This window comes from Anas acuta, chromosome 1, assembly GCF_963932015.1.
Source record: "Anas acuta chromosome 1, bAnaAcu1.1, whole genome shotgun sequence".
Taxonomy (NCBI): Eukaryota; Metazoa; Chordata; class Aves; order Anseriformes; family Anatidae; genus Anas; species Anas acuta.
In genome coordinates, this window is record NC_088979.1 from 92,795,989 (window position 1) to 92,815,546 (window position 19,558).

Consider the following 19,558-nt stretch of genomic DNA (forward strand, 5'->3'; position numbering starts at 1 on the left):
AGTTAAATATGGGGCAAGAGCAAGCATTGTTAAGTTTCTACAAGATGACAAACTATGCTCTTTAAAAGTCAATAAGGATAAAATACAGTGATTGAATACTTGTATGGGTTGGGTCTCATCGTAGAGTAACAATGGTTATCTGAGAAGAGGGCTCAGCATACTGCTAGCTTAAGGAGAAAAAGAAAAAAAAACACCATTTTTTCCAATATGTGGGGCACCAGGATGGTTAAAAATATAGGGCTGAAGCGGAGACCTCTCATGTGAAAGGGGAATATGTCATTGTCTGTACAGAGTTCCTGACAAGCAATTTCCCAAAGTAAAGGAAATGCCCAGAAGTGTTCGCTGCATGGTGTTGCTGAACTGTTGTCCTTTATATGAACTGGTACATAGACTTGGATGTCTACACTAAACCACATTTATTCTCCATTTCTGTTTATTTCATCTTTATTTTGGGGTACTTCCACAGGTAGTCAAACAAACTATTTTTATATTAGCAGATGCCCACTTTAATCCTCAACAGATAATAGGTACAGCAGACGTGCTGCTAGCACAGCCTGGTTTACTGTGGTTTGCCAAACTGGTGTGTGCATGCCTCTCTCTGGAGAGGCTGATAGCTGCTTGGAAATAACAAGCTAAACCTGTTTGTACCTGTGAAAGTTACTCATTAGGTACTGCTGGAGTACATGCATGCTTTTATTTAAATACTTACGTATGTATATAATACATTTATTTGAATATATGACTGTGTATGACTCAAGGGATGGCTGGATATTTCTGTCCAGTGCTGCAGCCCACACTACCAGGTTTGGTCTGGTGGCAAGAACACCAGTGTTCCTTATCACAGCTGCAAACTTGATGGACAAGGCTTTAGTATCTTGGTGGCTTTCTTGTAAAAGTGCTCTCAGTTCATACGATAAATGGAATTTTTTTTTATTTGATCCTCCCTCTTCCTGCCTGCGCAATCTGCTTGTACCTTTGCAGCATTTAATTCCGGATATTTTTTGTAAAGTTTCATTAAGCTGATGCAAGCTTTTCTTTTACTACTGTGGTGTGGGGGGATGTTGAAATTACTACAGAGTGGATTTTAATTCTAATAACAAGTTTTAATTTAAAAGAAAAAGACTGGAGGGGGAAAAGCTTTCTACTAATTTGCTGCCAATTTGTGTACAAAGTATAGGTTTAATATTCTCGTAGTGTGTTGCAGAAAGACTGGATTCCTCTCTTGGGTAGATTGCAATGTTGCTCTATCCTTTAGTCTTGCACTTGGTTTTATGAATTAGCTGCTGAAACTTTGAAAATATGCATAATCTGTTACGGTAAAGCTTTTTGTTTTAAAAGTATGAACCTATAAACACCTCTCTGTGGAAAAATGGCTAAAATCTTTGCATGTGCAGTTTTTTTCTTTTAAAGCTGATTCTATTGGGATATTTCCAGATGATATCTAAGATTTTAAACAATACTTTCTTCAGGTGGCCAAAGGGGATTAAGTTTTGCCTGGCCTTAATACTGAATGCTGTCCTTTGCACCTTTCCATATTGCCCTTATAGAATGGGAGTGTGTCAAAGCAGTTATAGGGGAATCTAAATCTTAAAGTTGGGTTATACATTTCCACATTTAGTAACTGATCAAAATGTTTCTCTGAACCAGTAATGTGTGTACCACTAGTATGTTATGATATACCATTATTAGTATTCACAATATTTTCCTGTTTCAGGCTTAATTTATCACATTAAATATCTTACATCTGCCTGTTCAGCCTTACTTCATATAATAACTGCTATGAGCAGCAGCCATTTGTCTACGTGATAGTATTGGAAGACAGTGTATAATTTAAGTTTCAGCTCTTCACTTTCTTTTATGTGAATTAGTTCAGCTTTTATGCAGTATTCAGCAGTGTGTTACATTTTGGCCATAAAACCACACAGTACAAATACTAGTAAAATATACGTGTAATTTCTGGAAGCTGTTAAAACAGGCAGTAAACGAATTAACTTTTGGGAATATCAAAAGAAGGAATTTTGATATGTGAGTAGTAAATAAACTCATCTACCTTCAACTAAAGACCAGATTTGGCATCTGAACAGATATTTAATACTGGCATTCAAGTTGGACATATTGTATTTGTCCAATTACTTTTTTTAACTTAAATCATTTCCCAGTCTCTTAGAAAACATCTTAATTGCATGTATTCTTGACAGAATTTAGGGAAAATGTTGCCCTATCCTAGCTTGACAGGTGATGTGTTGGGGAACAAAAAGACCAAATGCCTTGCCAGTGTTGAGTGCAGTAAGCTGGCCAGAAGGAGCAAGGAACTGAACCTTGCTTAGGTTTGTCTCAGGCCACTGTTCCAGTGCCTGAGGAGCTGTCATTCTCAAAAGACATTGGATCATTAGTTCCAACAGTTGAGCAGCATTAGCAAGATGAGCTTTTTTCATCTGTAATTATAGCATTCCCTCCTCTTCCCTAAACGTTTCCTTGAAAAAGTAATTCATTTGCCAACGTTTCTGCAAAGGAGTACGCAGGAGCGGCTGTGATTTTTCCCTGTTTGCAGAGTACAGGTAGAGAATCATGAAAGGCAATGAGACTGAGCTAGAACAAAATCAGCTGCTCGTTCTGAAGTGACAGGCTAATATAATGTAGATGATTTCATGGTGCCCGTGTTTACCTATCTTGGTGAAAAAATCAGTAAATCAGTAATGGCTCCAAAGAAATATGAGATAGACATCAATTTTGAGGAAAGTGAACTTTGCAAAGACACTTCTACCAAAAGAGTGATTTAAAAAAAAAAAACAACAAATCTATTTTAAGAACTTCTTGTGTTAATTTTTGGCTGCGTCTTATCAGCAATTCTGTTTTCATGAGAATACAAAATGTCTAAAGCATTTATTTTGGTAGCATCATTCATGGCATTTACTGATTGAATATTTGTTTAAGAAGCTTAAGAAGCAAGTGCTGTATTAAAAATAAAAATACTGATTGGAAGTTTCTCTGTTAGAAGCACTCTTGAGTTTAAGTCCCTAAGGAACTGAATGGTTTAAGTGCTTTCTCTGTATGTGAAAGCACTTAAAACTGTGAAATCCATCCAGGACTAGTATCTGCATGAAATCTTTTTTTGAACAGAGAGTCTACAAAGTGTAATAATTCATTTTGAAAAGTAATTTTGGTATGAAAATTACAGCTTTAATGATGGAAGTATTAGTAGTGTGAAAGCAGGTGTTTGCTAAGCTAGGTAACTTGTAAGCTAATTTCTAGAGATGCTAAAGAATGTTAATTTACAACCCTTTCATCATCTCAAAGCAAAACACTAATCCTGAGAGTTAAAAATATGCTTGGGACTTGGTGGCTGTATTTTTAATAAAGGCTTAAGATAAATTGCACGTAGCAGTTGAAATCAAAAAATGCTTTTGTGTATTTCATTAAACATGGGAGTGTTTGTGCTTTATGAACTAGCAGTTGCAGGAATGGAAGTTATTAAAAGGCATTTTTAAATCTTTTTGTAGAATCAACGTCTGAGAAGACTGGACAAAGTGGAAAAGTGCTGAGGAGCCGGACGTGCATCATTAACTACAAGAAACATACAAAGCTGTCTAATGTGACGGAGAAAAAAAATCCACGAAGGTGTGCCACTTTGGCAGCTAATAAGATAAAGATAATGAGTGATACAAAGGAAGAGTTATCAAGCTCAGAAAGTGTTTACACGGTGAAAAAGAACAGGAAGCACCTTCATGGCGGAGTATCTGCGGCATCCAGGAAGAAACCGCTCAGCAGCTCAGAGGTAGATGTTAGCTTGATGTCTGAAAATGAGAAGGAACAGTGTTCTGGCAGAAAAAAACTTTCTTGCCCTGAATCATCTGCTCCTAAGAGAAAATATATTAGCGAGTCTGAAAACGAAAAAACAGAATCTGAGGTGGAGGTAGAAGTGACTCAGAAGCAGAATGATGGTAATGACAGGCAGACGCACAGGACTGTCCGTGCTGCAGCTCTTAAAAAGGAGTGCCACTCTTCAGGGGAGGATTCCACAAACTACAAGGTAGAAAACGGGAGAAACTGGAGAACTTCTGATCAATCAACTTCAGCTCACAACCATCATATAAGCGACTCTGAGGAGGAGGTGGATTCTGAGTTAGGTAAACGTGAAACTAAAAATAAGAGACGAGTACCAAAAACAAAATCTAGAGGTCGCTTCAAAAGATCAAAATTATTAAATGACTTAAAAGAAACACCAGAATCTGAAACGGGGGGGAAGAAAGATGAAAAAAGCTCGGTATCAGAGAATGTGGAAACACCTGAGACTGCAGGAAGCTCAAAAGCCAGTTTCAATTGTTCTTCTGATTCAGACTCTGGAACTGATAACAGTATATACAGTGATGCCACAGAAACAAAAAAGAGAAAAAGAAAAACAGACACCATTAGAAAAGAAAATTCTGATTTGTCTAAGCCTTCCAGAAGACCCCAGCGAAGGAAACGTCGGAAACCTAATCAAGAAAATGACTCTGAAGATTTGGATTACACCAAATATAGAAGAGCTAATCGGCGTTCTAAGATAAGAACTCGAAATAGGGGTAGACGGACTGTGAGATACGACGATTGTGACGATGACGACGACGATGACAGAGGTTTAGGTGACGTAGTTCGTGAAACGTAACCTTAAGAGGAAAAGCCAGCCCACTTTTTTTTTTTTTTATGGTAATAGCACTAGAACTCACGACGGATGCTGGCTCTTCCTTGTCCTACATTTCAGGGAATATATTTATATTTTTCTATGAAAAAGTTATGAATGTGATTAGATCATGACTTTCTCCTTTTCATATTTTGACTTGCACTTGCCTGCCCATGTAGCAGCATTTAGCACAGATGCCAAAATGTGCCTCATTATAGGGGCAATTTTTTTTGTCTTTACTGGTATTTTATTACATATAACAAGAGTTTAAAAAAAAAAAAGTTAAAACACTGCGCAACAGGTTAATAGCAGTATGTTGAGTATTATTGTTATGGGTGCTGCAATGGAATACTACCTAGGTCATACAACATTCAAGAACTGATTTCAAACATCTCTAATGCTGTATGAAATCATATACAATATTAACAGGCTTATAAATAATAATGTACACTATAAAAATCCGGTGGATGCTAGTGTTGCATCAAAAGCGTAATGAGCAGTCACTAAGGTAACAACATTACAGCTTGTATTAGTACAGATGCTAAATGTTCTGTACACTCGTAATTGAAAACATACAACTAGAACCAGTTACCAGTGAAAAAGTGTATTTGCCAATTAAAAAGGCATATTGGTGCTGGTGAAGAGAGGGTTTATGCTGACAGGTAGTACTATCATTAATGTGACTTCTATCCTGTAAACTAAACTTAAGAATATGAAATGCAGGTGAACTCTTGGGCCTAAGGGTTTTTGTGTGTTTTCTTTATAAAATAGAAAAACCAACAAAACACTTGTTCTGTTTTTTTTATGCGTGAAAAGTTTGAGGTGCAGGATTCTTACATTCCAGACCTTTTTGCTATATTTCCGTTGTTCTTCCATATTTAAACTTCTAAGTGCTTTAATGTTAGATTTTTGCGTTGATTAAACATATCAGTTTGGACTGTTGCAGTATATCTACCAATTTTTGAAATGCTTGAGGTGGCTGCTGTTGTCAAGAAATAATTGTTGCTTAGGAGATCAGAGAAAACTTCTCCAGGGAAAAAATGTATAAATTCTTGGTTGGCCTGTGTATCAAATGAGAATGTGTAGCACCTCTAAATTCTTCCCTTGCTTTTCCCTGGAGCTGTGCTGGCTGAAGCTGCCAGGTCACTGCCTTCAATCCAACATGAGGTGCTTGGCAATCTCAGCTCCTGTCCCACTCTGCTATAGGATTCCTGCCTCTCCTCTGCTGGTTCAGTTTCTCACATGGCTGATGCATGCGATTCCTGATCTCCTTGTTCAATAGGGGATATGGTAGAGTATTAGATCTGTCCTAACTCAGCTCATTTTAACTGAACTAGCAAGCTTGTGAGTTATAGCAGATTGGACAGGTAATAGTATCTCGAAGGGCTTTGGGGGGAAAAAGTTAGTGCCGCTTCATAATCAGACTTGTTAATGAGTGCTTATGCAAATGGCAGTGAAGTAATGGAAAAAGGAGGACCAAATGCTGCCTACCAGCAGTTAGTGAGAACCACGTCTCCAGCAGTGTTGCTGACATTGTGCCAAAAGGTGCATTGACCATCACAGCATTTTGGATCTAGAATGTCATCTCAGTATAGAGAAGTACTATTTTTTTTCCTTAAAACTTCTGTATGAAGTCCAAGATTAACCTAGTTTATGTCATTCTTGCCCCAGGAATGTTCTTTATTTAGTGCATAGTCTTTAATATAATAGCAGAATTTTGTACATTCAAGATACATGTTTATTTGAAATCTTTAAGTTGGTTTATAAAATATGAACACAGTTCTGTTTGGTGATGAAACCTGACTCTTCAAAGTGGCTTTGTGTGTTTTATCTCTTAGCAGCATCTTTGTTAAAAAGAACAAGTCAACTGGTATTTTTGTGTTATCCATAAATTGAGTACTTTGTTTAGCAGCTGCTTACGAGTAATGTTCTATGAAATATAACTTCCAATATAGGGATGAAAACTGGTATAAGAGCTTTTATAAGTGATCATCACAATTTTTATTGAGTTCAAACAGCTAAAATTGGGCTGCTAGGTTTGTATTTATAATTCAGCCTTAGATTTAAAAAAGTTTTTCTTTCTTGCCATTCAGATGCTGTATTCTCTGTCATACTGCACTCATGCACTGTGTGTTCGTGATGATCCCAGACCGCTGAGAGCAAATTCTGGCCTCTGTATTTGTCTATCTGAGAGGAAATTACTAGCTTAGGGGTCGTAACACTTTCTTTTGTAAGCAAAGCAAATACTGTTTTGTATTTTTTTTGTTTTTATACCCAGATTGTGGAGCCAGGAGGAGGGGAGACGATTAAATGGTAAAGGGATTTTTGTTGCTTGTTCACCCGCCATGAGTTTGGGTGTATTTATTTATTTATTTGTAAACGGGGCACGGTTACTCTGAGGAGAACTGGGTCTCCTGAGTGTTGCAGAGAGCCCCCTTGCCCTCTTCCTGGTGACCGCAATCATTCAACACTATTTATTTGGTCTCGCTGTACTCAGGGAAGTAAAGTGATTTAAGTAGACCTGAAAAAAAAAAAAAAAAAAAGTAGTATCTTTATTTAAAGCTGCTTAATGTGTGATGCTGGTTTTCTTTGTTTTGGGTGGTTTGGGTTCTTCTTTATTTTGCTTTTTAAAGCAGGACCTGACTAGGCTAACAGCACCAACAGCGGGCAGTACTAAAAGCGCAGGCCCAGAAGCGTTAGGCGAAATCCCTTTTATTCCCGAAGATTTGCGCTGTACATGTAGCCGCGGACCGAAGTAAAGCCCTACGTCTGCACCCCAACCTCCCTCTGTTATTTGCGACCCCTCGGTAACGGGCTGAGGGGCGGCTGAGGGGGGGTGGGGTAACGGCCCTAACGGCCGCAACGGCCGCCCGCTGGGTGGCGCTGAGGGGAGCCCTGCGGGCGCGGCGCGCATGCGCGGGGCGCTGAGGGGGGCGGGCGGCCATGGCGACGTTCTTCGGGGAGGTGGTGGCGGCGCCGTCCCGGGCCGGCGTGGACGACGAGGAGGAGGAGGAGGCGGCGGGGCAGGCTCTGGAGGAGACGCCCGAGGATCGGGAGATCCGCAGGAGGGTGGAGGAGAAGAGGTAGCGGGGAGGGGAGGTTTGGGGGGGGGGGTAGGGGGGAGCTGGCGGCGGTGTCCGGGCTGCTGCAGGGCCCCTCCGGCTGTGTCGCAGGGAGGTGGCCGTGCGCTGGGCGCTGCCCGCGGGAGAAGCCGCGCCGGGAGCCGCCGCCGAGCCCCTGCGCTGCTCCAGGTTCGTCGTCGCCGTGGGACACAACGCCGCAGGTAGGCGGTCCTCGCGGGGCGGCCGCGGTGTGAGCCGCACGGGGCTACAGTCCTCGTGGGTGTCCGGCTCTCCGGGGTTGTTTGTGAGTTTGGAAGTGTTTCCATGTGTAATGGCAGGCAGCTCCGTGCAGGCGGGTGTTTACAAGTAGGTGACTATCAGCGTCGTAAAACTGCATGTCAGTAAGCCATCGCACTTCTGCCCGTGCTTCAAAATGCACTTCGGAGGGCCTGGAGTTACATCGTGAACTTGCCTTCGCTCCTGCTGTCCTCAGAGCGCTTAGAACTGACTAAACCAAATGTTCTGGTTGGCGTTCTTAGAATTGCAAATGTTCTTTCACTCGCCACTTTCTTTAAAAGCTCTTGAACGTGCATTAACTCTTCCTACTACGTGAGTGTGAGAAGGTCTCTGAGGTTTTATTGTCTCGATTTTTGGAAATGTTCCATGTCCTCGTGTAAAATCAGTTTCAGTTTATTTTAAAATCCTCAGCAAAGTCTAACTTAAATGTGAATACTTCTGACTTTAATTCTTCCTCACTTTCTTTCATTACTAATGAACAATGATTCTTTTGCGTGTTTTTTTTCTCGATCAATCTTTCTCTCACCTTTTCATTCCATGATTGTCTGTATTGCCCTGTTTGAGGTGCCTATTCATTCATTAGGCCCAGAGTCTTAGGACAACCTCTCCCTTCCTCCTCTCCCTCCGCAATGGTCTTGAGCTTCTGAGTAGCTCTTTGCCTTTGTGGATATAAAGATGTTCTAAGGTTACTGTATATTTATCACAGACATCCTTATCCATAGTAAACCTTACTAGCTTGTTTTGTTTTATTTATTTATTTATTTATTTTCCTTTAAAAGTAGCAAAAGACATATTTTAGACCTGTCATATGTTTAACAGGAACTAATTTGGTTTATGATCTTTGATTTAGTATCCTTTTTGTCATTAAGCCTTGAGTACTGATGTGTCTGCTTCCTAGAGACAGCCTAATAGTTCTGCCTTGCTGGCTCAGTGTTTGTTTTGTCTGAGAAATCTGCTGAATGTGGTATGTCAAGAAATATTAGAGTAGCATTTAACAATATGTAGTAGTAACATTTAATACTTAACATTTAGTAGCATTAAATACTTTAATATTTAGTAGCGTTTGTTCTTACTGTATGCTAACAATCAAAGCTGATTGTAGCAATGCAGCTCCTAGTAGTACACGGTTTTGATGCTAGGGATTTCTACCTATATCTAGAACTGCTCCTATCTTTAAAGTCTTGATACAATGAGATTACTCACATTCTTGATCTTTGCTAGATATGGTCAATAAATACGCTATTATTACGTTTTAATTTGAGAAGGTTGTAAAGAAATACTCCAGTTCAGCTGCTTATTTGTAGAACAGAGATTTTATTCTTTATAAATTAACGGAATTTATTTTGCAGCTTTTCTGTCGTCTTTTATTCTGGATTCTGTATGTTGGGAAGTAGTTGGAGCTGTGAAACTGTGGAATGAATGGTGTCGAACATCCAATACAACAAATGTCCTCCCTACAGATTCTTTCTGCCTGTTCTATAGATTAATATCAGATCCAACAGTAAGTGACTTACGCATGAATTCTGCGTTTTACCTTTCTGAAAAAGAGAGCAGCCTCCTTGCAACCTCCACCCTGCCCAGAGCAAACCGAGCACAAAGCATTACGGCAGCTATATTCTGGTTTAAACTCAGAAGGTTTGAAGGGTTGTTACACTCACTAAAACCACCTGAAGTTCTGTCCTGGGAAGTTCAGTACAAAGAGGATGCATTGCATGTCTGAGCGTTTTAACAGCAGTTATGAATTAAAAGCTCATGTTGAAATAGAGGTGAAGAAGCCAAAAAAATATTTAACAAGTTGTTTGTTGGCTGTAGTTATACCACCTTCTACACGTGATCATGTTTTGCTCTTTAAACCACTTGATCCCACAACCTCTTTTTTTCCCTTCAGGTTTTGTTGTGTCAGTGTAGTTGCTACGTTGCAGAGGATCAACAGTTCCAGTGGCTTGAAAAGGTATAACTGGTGAAACAACTTTTACTGAGCATTGAAATGGGGTCTTTAAGTTGGTGCATCTGCCTCTTCTCTCTCTCTACTCTTCTAAACACAACAGCATTGTTAATAACTTTCTGCTGTGTCTTTCTTTCTCAAGTACTCTACAAATAAACAAATCTATTTGCAAATCCTTTGATTTTTTTCTTAATTTTTATTTTTAGTGCTGCCAGTTACATCTGCTGTAATTCACTGTGCAGTTACATCTTTTGGAGAGTTTGTTTTCTTCCTTTTCTGTTTTCTGATCTCATTCCACGGCTTGTTTCAACTGGATTTCAGCTGTGGGAGAGTTCATCCTTAAAAATAACAACTTAATATGTACAGCTGCCAGATAAACATGCTGTGAAACTCATGGTAGAAAGCATCCTTACTAATGGGTGTGATCTGTTTCATTCACAAGGTGGAACTCTAAAGGAAGCTGCCTCCAAAGCAGTGTTTATCCCATTCTTTTCACACATTGTTTGCTACGTGGGCTGCCCCATGTACACGAATGCTGCTGGTTGTTCAGATCGCCCCAGATAGCACCACATTGATTTTAATAACATGAAACCATGGGGAATTTTCTGGGTGCTGATTTCTGTATGAATTTGGGTCACATCTTAGCCTCAGGGAAGAAGGATTTATTTTGTATTGCTGTTTGTTTGCTAACCTGCCTTCCTTTGAATCTGTACTGAGCTGATGAGCAAGCAGTTTGATTCGAAATCCGTTACATCATGCTGAAGTTGTGCAAGTCTGTGGTCTGAGATCAGAGACGCGTGTCTGCCAAGGCCTCAGCCCAAGCTGAGATGCCTGCTTTGTCCGGCCTGCCAGCTGAGGCAGCTGGCACCAGAGAAGGATTGCTTGGAAGCAGGGGAGAGCTGTAGGAGGTTATTACATGAGACAGCCAGAGAGATTATGGGAGGGCAAAGAGGATGAAAAGCTGGGGTGACTTCATTGAGTGATTTCAGGCCCAGGTTGGTAGAAAATGAGCTTTTTGTCATTCAGTGGCTTGACAAATAGTTTAATTCAATTTTGGGGGTTAGTGGTTGACTTCAGAGTTTAGAAACCTTAGGACCTTAAATGTTTTGGTTTTGCTATGTTCCCCTTCGTTTAAATTGGTATAAGAAAAGAAAGATTGTGACATCATTGTCTTCTCCATTGCTGTTTTTTCAGCTGTTTGCATATGTATTATTACAAACGTAGGTGGTTTTGAACAGAAGAATTACACAGTTTTTACCAAGCCAATGTTACTGTGTATTTTTAGAACTTATGGTCATTGTTAGTTTTAAATGTACAGCAGAGGTGTCGTTCTTTTGCTTTCAGTGTGAGTTACAGACCTGCTCTGTGTGCTGTGTAAATTGTCATTAACTGTGCATCGTCACAGTCTCCATGAATCAGATCATTTCTGTGCTTTCTCAGTAAGCGATCACAAAGTAAGAAAACATAAAGTGAAGCTTTGCAGAAGTGTGCAGTGGCTAGTGTTTCCAACAAAATCAACCATTGTGGTTTAATCTGGCAGAGAGCAAAACACCCCACAGCCGTTTCCTCACACCCCTTATTCTTCTGCAGCAGGATAGAGGAGAAAGTTGAAAAGAGAAGTGCAAGATCTCGTGGCTTGAGATAAGGTCAATTTAATAAGAAAAGGGTGGTGGGGGGGGAGAAACAGGAGAAAAAAATAACAAAAACACTATACAAAGCACGTGGTACACAGCAGAGCTGCTCATCACCAGCCAACCAATGCCCAGCCAGTCTCTGAGCAGCAGCAGCCCTCCTGCCAGCTCCCCTTGGTTTCATTGCTGAGCACAGATCTGGAGAGGAGGGTATCCAGAGCAGAAGGTAGCTGTTTGCTACCTGAACTAAAACTGAAATTCATCTTTGTGTTCTTACACTGTTACTGTGAGCAGATAAATTTGGCTGATGTATTAACACTTTTATTTCAGGTTTTTGGCCATATACAAAAGGAAGGCTTGCAAGTAACCATTCTTTCAACATGTCCTGTAGCTGATTATAAAACTCAGGAATCCACGTTAACACTTCCATCTCCATTTTTGAAAGCCTTAAAGACGAAAGAATTCAAAGAGCAGGTCTGCTGCCCACTGCTGGAACAACCAAACATAGTGAGAGATCTTCCTGCTGCTGGTATTTTGCAGTCTTCACTTTTTTACTGTGCTGCTGGTGACAATATAGAATTTTTTTTTGAAGAGCATCCCATTGCAATTAGAATTTTTAGTTAATTATATGAAGTGTCTACCAAGTTAGCTTTTTGAAAGTTAATTCTTAACTATTCAACATCTTACATTGCCTCATAAAAACACAGACAAATCTGAAAAACAATTTTTTACCACTTCCGTGCAGGATGTCAGTACTAGCAAATTATTTAGTATAACTACAGGAAGTGTACTGTATATTGTTTTTTGGAATATCTTAATTTCTTGTGAACTAAACGTGTTTCAGTAAGTTATTTCCCTCTGAGAATGTCCAATTTGAGGCTTATAAACTTCTTTCTCCTTTTTAAAGTTAAAATAGGTTCCTCAATGCTACTGGTTGACCTCGTGGAAAAGTTAAATTTAGTTCTATTATTGTACTTGTTATAGAATACCAAATTAATGGAAGTGTCACCAGGAAAAAATTATCTTGCAAGAGCTAAAAGCAGATGATTTTTCTAGAAAAAGAAAACTCATCTCATTTGCCCTTTGATTTTGTTTTGTTTTAGCAAAAGCTCATGTTACTTTTGTTTACTCCTAATAATGTGTAATTTCCAGTGAAGGTATTTACCAGGAAGCAAGATGATCTGCATTTTATTGCTTTTTGGTAGTTTATTTTCTTGTGTACCTTGGGAATGAGGGATGGCTGCTCTAGTAGTCAGGATCCTGAGCTGTTAATTGATAAATTTTCATGCTTTTAAAGTTCTGGCAAGATCAAGTGTGATTTTATACATAAGAAGTAAGGCTGCTTCTCTGCTAAATGTAATATGCTTTTTCTTTTCACTTGTATTTAGTTCTGAGTTACTGTCAAGTATGGCAGATTCCTGCAGTATTGTATCAGTGTTACACGGATGTCATCAAATTGGACACGGTTACGATTGAAGCATTCAAGCCTCTGCTTTCTTCTGAAACCCTGAAGAATTTAGTCAAGGTAAAATCTCATACTGGAAAATTAATGGGAGATTTGGTTTGGTCTTGGTCATTCTTTCAATAATTTTAGTTGGCTGGTGATGTGACCCCACCAGTAGAGTGAGTGTGTGTATTGTGCAGAAAGGTGCAGGCTGTACTGACAATTTCTTAATGTAGACAGTGATTACTGGTATAGTACTTGTTGCAACTTTTCAGGCTCTTGCAGTGGCATTGGTATTGTGGCATTGGAGTAATTTCTTGTGTTTATTCAAGCTACAGCTCCCTTTGTAAGTGTCTAAAATGTCTCAGTATATGTATCTTTTTTTTGACATTCTACATGCATATGGAAGGCAGTTCTGTTCTCGCTCTGTATCTCACTGCCTTGTGAAATACATGAAAGCTTCCTAGGAAATTTTTGACCTGCGGATTTTTACTAGACTTACTAGACAATCTATGAAGATGATTTTGCAGTTTTGTTCTAACCAAACAGCTCTGAAATCGTGGCATTCTGCCTATTAAAGCAAATGTCTTCCTATTTTATGAAATGTTTTTAATTGAAGTATAGTTGATTCAAAATCCATTCCTCAGTTTTGCCACTTGGACTTCTATTTCAGTGACAGAAGAGGTTTCTAGGTACTGAAGTACTTCAGCTTTAAGTGTGGGAATTGGGAGTTACAGGTCTGCTATGTGAGTCTAACAGACTGGCACGTAAATGTTTAAGGTTTGGAGGAAAACAACAGCAGAAATGCAGACCGGCCCTCCACTATACAAGGGAGGGGGAACACAAATTGAGGAATCCTGTTGCATTGTTAAATTGCAAATTCCTTTGGAGCCTTTAGTAGTTTTCTGGATACCTTCATTCAGAAGACATGAGCTTTGCTTGCAGTTAACATATTGACCGAACTGGTATTCTTGGTATTGAAAATAGGAATGGCTGACAGTGAGTTTTTTCTGTTTGGTTTGCTTTTGTCGTTAATAGAAGTGTAACTAATGCTGATCATCTCTTCCTTTTCCTAGGATGTATCTGAAAGCACAAAGAGTTTGAAGAAGTTACTGACAACCAATGAAACTCATAATAATATCTATATCTAAAGAGGACACTTCCAACAGACTGCACTTTTTTAAACTCCAGTTTGTTCTGTAGAGGACACTTTGGAATTGTAGTTTTTCCTTAAAAGTGGAATAAATTCTGCTCAATTTTTACTTCTGAATTCATTTTCGTTACTTTCTAATTCATCACTACAAACACACATTTCTTCTGCAGGGGATGGGAGACTTTCCTCAGGAGCAATTTTATGTAGGAAAGATATCTTACATATGTAAGCAATCTTTTTCTCCTCCTGAAGGAATTGTCTAATCTAAATGTATCTCCTATATATACAAATGAAGAAATTCAGGTATTCTGTCTGTATCTAATGAGGGCACCTTTTTTACTTCAGTTTGAGACAAAAGTTTTTTTTGTTTTTTTTAATATGTGAACCTCTTTAAAAAATTGTCTGTGGTGAGGCAAATATTCTCTGCATCTTTCTACACATTTTGTGTGTGTGTATATATATGAATTATTTATATGTACGTATGCATATACAGACTTCATACCTAGTGATACAAAATGCAGTAAGTAAAGTAAGGTAAATACCTTTTAAAGACTTCCTAGTGGACAACAAGCTTGCTTTACAGATGAGGCAGGAATACAGAGCTTTTGACCTGTGTGGAAGGGCTGTGTCTTGGATTCAGTGAGTAAATCACAAAGTCACAGTGGTTTAGGATGACTCTGGCTGTAAGTTTGGCGGGAAGAGGTATGTGTCCATGTTCAGGTGCCTCAATTCCTGTTTACAGTACCTCGCTGTGGGCTCACGTTTGTAGGCAATTTCAACTTCAGATGTTGAGCTGGAGCTGTAGGGGTGCAGGCACAGGCACTCCCTTCTGCCAGACCTCTGACAGAGACAGGAACCTCTCCCAGTGAAACAGGGTGGTGGGCTTGCAAGCTGCTTCATCTGGATTCACCAGGGCAAACTTTAAAATTTTAAATTTCATCTTTTGACTTCAATAATTTTAGTTGCTGTCAATAGTAGGAAGTCTCTCACGCTGAAGGTGTGATTTTCAGAGAAAAGTAGAAGTTCAAATTCTAAACTGTTTCAAAAGTCCTGAAAGTTTATGACAATTTATACAGCATATTTAAGTTGTTTATTAGGATTGGCGTGTATTTCTGACTGATGAAAATGCTATTTAATTCAATGTTTTATTTAAGTATAAGATGCTTAAGAAAATATTTCTGTTGCTACCAGGTGTGTCTCTGGTGCAGTCACTGAACAGCGATCTCCAAATTGCACATAACCTGTCCTTTTGGGCAATACGGGTAGCGGCTTCAGAGTTCTCTACTTCGTTTAACTTACACTGGATGTCCAGTGGAAGTTTCTGAACGGTGCGTGTTCCCTTCGTGGAGCTGTCATCCTTCCTGGTTTGAAAATGGTTGGCGGAGTCAATATCCACTGATGAAAGTAACTCCTGGCTTCAACAGACCCACTGTGAATTCTGTTTTTTGAAACTTTTAACTGCATATTCTATCAGTTTCCGCTGTAGTAGGTTATTGTTAGCCATATAAAGATTATTAAAACATGATTTCAGCTTCCGTTAATATAACTAGTTAACAAAGAAACTGTTACTTTAAATGGTACTGTATTTTCAAATAAACTCTTGAACCATGAAGTGCAGGACATGGTTCCTGCTGTTCTTTCCATTTCTACACAGCATTTTAATTAAAATCTGTTTGTACGCATAATCTAAGTTGGGAATTCTGTTGCTCTGAAAGAGTCGCACGTTAGCTGCACTGTTGTCTTGCATACTGAACGTGTTTGAATAAAAATAAAAGTACTGAACAAGAAAAATCTTTAATAAAAATATGCAGGCTCTTAGAGAACTGTAAATGTATTTCTAGTATTGCTTTTATTACCCATGCAATTTACTGTGTTTAAAATGTCCATGGAAGTATCATGCAGCTTTTACTACTGGGGCTTACGCTGAAATGTGAGAACACTCTTGAAAACCTTGAATAAAAGTAGCAAGCAAAACTCCAGCAGTTTGGCAATTAAAAGGCTGAAAACTGGTGTATGCTTTGAAGCTAGAATAATTATGCTTTTGAAGCATTCTGCCAAAGGCTGTGATCACTCTCTGTAGGTGGGAACATTTACCTGGGGTGTGATGCTTTTTCTGTTAGACACCTTCTGGCTAGTGGTTTCGCTCTGCACCCGGGTACGTTTCTGTGGATGACCTTGCAGGTGAGGTCAAGTTCTCCCTGGTGTGGATTGGTTGGTCTGGGCACGTTCACAGCACATGGTAACTCACACTCTCTCTCTTAGAGTCATAGAACAATAGAGTTGGATTTGCCTGTTAAAGACCACTCGGTTCCATCCCCTGCCATGGGCAGGGATACCTCCCACCAGCCCAGGCTGCCCAAAGCCCCATCCAGCCTGGCCTTGAGCACCCCTAGGGCTGCAATAGATCCTAGTGTCCACATCAACAACAAAGACAGTAATAGTGGTCCCTTATCTGTGCGGGCTGGATTGCACTGTGTGAATTTGAAACCTTTTCTGGTACACAATAAGTAGTAAAAGACAGTGCAAGAAGATACTTTGACTTGAATCTATTTTTTCCATATGTATGAAGTAGCTCAGCTTTTCCCCCTTAAGTCACCTAGAAGCATCAGGGCTAGTGATTCAAGTATCTCCTAAGATCTGAGTAGTGACTAAAGTTTTTCTCATATTTGAATATGCTTTCTGGTGAAATTAGAGCCTACAATAAGTTTTTGTTGTGTATAACAGGTACTGGCTTTTGTAATACATGCAAGAATGTATGAACATTGAACTCTTTTATCAAATGTGGCTGATGGCTTTGGAAGCTCTGGGGGAAGAAGTGACTTGTGGATTTTTGTCTGCGAGTCTGATATGTGGCCGCCCAGGACTTGTTTCCTTAGGGCATTGTGCTAAATGCAAGTGGTCAAATCAGATAGGGCAAACTGTTAGACTGAAGAGTTTTCTTTTTCCACTTTTCATGTCAGCAAGTGGCTTAGAAGACAACATTTTTTCACGTAAACATCAAGCTCTCCTCTGCTGACAAATGTTGTCTTCCAAACAAAGGTCACAGTCTTTTCTCGAGTCTGGTCTGCTTTATCATGCTGCGAATACACTTGGTAGACAGCAATGTTCTCTTTCCTCAAAGGCTCTGTCTGACTCAAAGGTGGTGTGCCCGACCTAATGCATGAGTCTTGGAATTGCAGGGATATTTGGTGAGGCTCCTCGCTATTGGTGTCTGTGCAGTTCTGAGCACAGATGGAGAGTAGAGGACTGTACAGATACTTAAAATGCAGTATTCAAGACAGAAAAATCTGTTTTTTATTCCAATTTGTTATGAAACCTCCACATTTGAAAGCCCAAAGCAGTAATACAACTATTTCTCTGTTTTCATTTCCCCCATCTTTTTTGTATTCCTGTACAGTGCAGCAGCTCTCCAGTAATAAAATTGCTGTAGTTTTTTGAAATGCAGCTGGAACAAACTGCTCTCCTTGACCTTTCCGCTATCTCATTATTCATTTTTGACTTGACATAGTGTACAAGTTCTCCTTCGTGTGGCTCATCAGCAGAAACAAGCCCAAACCTTCCTGCTGGAGCCCAAGCCTTTGGTGGCACTGAGGCAGTGCTGTTGACACTGAAGCAAGTGAGTGCTCAAAAGGTCCAGTGTCACAGATGGGCAAGGCTGAAGGAGGAATTTGTTTCTTCTGCTTCAGGCAAGTTTTCTGTGTAATGCTGGGCGAGCCTTGTGAAGGGCACCTGGCATGCTGAGGGGGGTCAAGTGGAGGTACCTGGGATCTGGTTTGCCAGCGTCCTGAGTGCTTGCAAGATGAGCTGTGGGAATAAAGCTGGATCAGGATTCTGAAAGGAGGAACAGAATTATTGTAGTGAAACTTGAAAATGGTTGAAATGTTGCAGATAATAAAAAAGATTAAAATAAAAGCATTTTGAAGCATTTTGTACAACCTGAGGTGTTCTGTTTTTGTTTTTTTTTTGGGTCTGATTCAGACTTGGATCCTTTTTTCATGATCTACCAAATATATTTTATATATATATAAATGTATATTTTTTTTTCCACCAGCTCTTTAAAGCCATCTACTGCTCTGTAGAGAATTAACAGCAGAATGAAGGCAAAAGAGTCACCACCACTGTGGGCAGCAGCATCACAGCCAAACAGATGAGTGGGGAGTACACAGCCTCAGTTAAAAAAATGTCTGTGGGTAGAAGGGCTGCAGTTGTGTGAGAGCAGAGACAGCGGTATGGAAAAAGAGATGGCACAGCTGAAAAATCATGATCATCCTATAAAATTGGGATTTGAGGTGGTTGCTGTGAAATAGGAAGGAGCAGGAGGCAAGGAGCGTTGGCTGCTCCCTGCTGGCTCTGAGGAACCCTGACAGGTCAGAGAGGAGGCCTCTGTGCTGCTCAGCTTAATTCCCTTCCAAATTGGATTGAGAAAGATATTTTTAGTACAGAATAAGCACAGAGAGCAAGTGCAAAGTACCGTGCCAGGCTATTTCTACCCTTAAACCCTGGGGTGCCCCCGCAGTGAACCCTGCAGTTGCCATCAGCAGCGAGCAGGTCTTTCATGTGCTGCTTGGGAAGTGCTGGTACCAAAGGTACCAAATTTTCACCTGAAACAGGAATTGAGAGCCCCCCATGGGGCTCCATCAGTTTGGTAATTTTTGTAGAGTGGCAGGAAACGAGCACGTTTGAGGTGGTCTTGCAGTGCCACGTGTGAGGAGATGCTCTGCAATAGTGGATACAAAAAAAGGCGATTCAGCAACTTCCCCTATGGCTTGCACTTCATCCACTTCACTGTGAGGTGCATGAGGGTGCATGTGGGGATCAGTTTCTCAGGACTATTGAATTTTCGTAGACTTTAACAAAATAATTCAATCTCTGGGTTTTTTAACATGTAGGTTTACACTCGTGTTATGGTAAGCACGTTTTCTATCTTTGTGAATGTGGACTTCTGCTCCTACAACCCTTGTTGCTGAGGTCTTAGGAGTGAAGAAAATTAAGCATGAATCCCCAAGGCTCCCAGCTGACACCCTGCCTGGCACGTAAAGAAACTTTGGGTTGCAGGTTTGTCTGGGATAATTGTCATTGAAGACTTTGTTGGTTATAACTGTAAATGCTCTGTTTTGTGTCCTCCTGGACAATAGCCCTATTGTGTGCTTTTCTGGAGCATGCCCATGTGGAGGTGACTACAAGGTCAGAAATCAAAATGGCAGGATGGTTGGTTCTGTGGCATTCATTTGTGACAACACTGCTTTCTAGAGCTCACGTAAATTTTAGTTTTTCACTAACCTTTTCCATTAGTTCAATATTTGCATTTAAAAGAAAAAAAAAAAAATCTGATCTCTGGCGCTGACTTCTCCCAGATTTTGTACGGG

General features: G+C 40.0%; 2 protein-coding genes across 3 annotated transcripts in view; both read left to right on the forward strand.

Annotated features, from left to right (window-relative positions):
- The window catches only part of BRWD1 (bromodomain and WD repeat domain containing 1), a 58,114-nt gene extending 51,115 nt beyond the window's left edge, over positions 1 to 6,999 (forward strand). For both annotated transcript variants that reach the window (XM_068687783.1, XM_068687794.1), the window contains exon 41: positions 3,501 to 6,999. In XM_068687783.1, the coding sequence (XP_068543884.1) occupies positions 3,501 to 4,645 (1,145 nt within the window). In that variant the 3' untranslated portion in view covers positions 4,646 to 6,999. The remainder of the gene's footprint in view (positions 1 to 3,500) is intronic.
- Positions 7,000 to 7,570: 571 nt separating this feature from the next.
- Positions 7,571 to 14,301, forward strand: PSMG1 (proteasome assembly chaperone 1). Its single transcript, XM_068687909.1, has 7 exons — positions 7,571 to 7,743; positions 7,834 to 7,943; positions 9,369 to 9,520; positions 9,908 to 9,970; positions 11,926 to 12,124; positions 12,984 to 13,120; positions 14,116 to 14,301. The coding sequence occupies exons 1-7, from the start codon at positions 7,604 to 7,606 to the stop codon at positions 14,188 to 14,190; spliced, it is 876 nt and encodes a 291-aa protein (XP_068544010.1). The 5' UTR covers positions 7,571 to 7,603; the 3' UTR covers positions 14,191 to 14,301.
- The last annotated feature ends 5,257 nt before the right edge of the window (positions 14,302 to 19,558 follow it).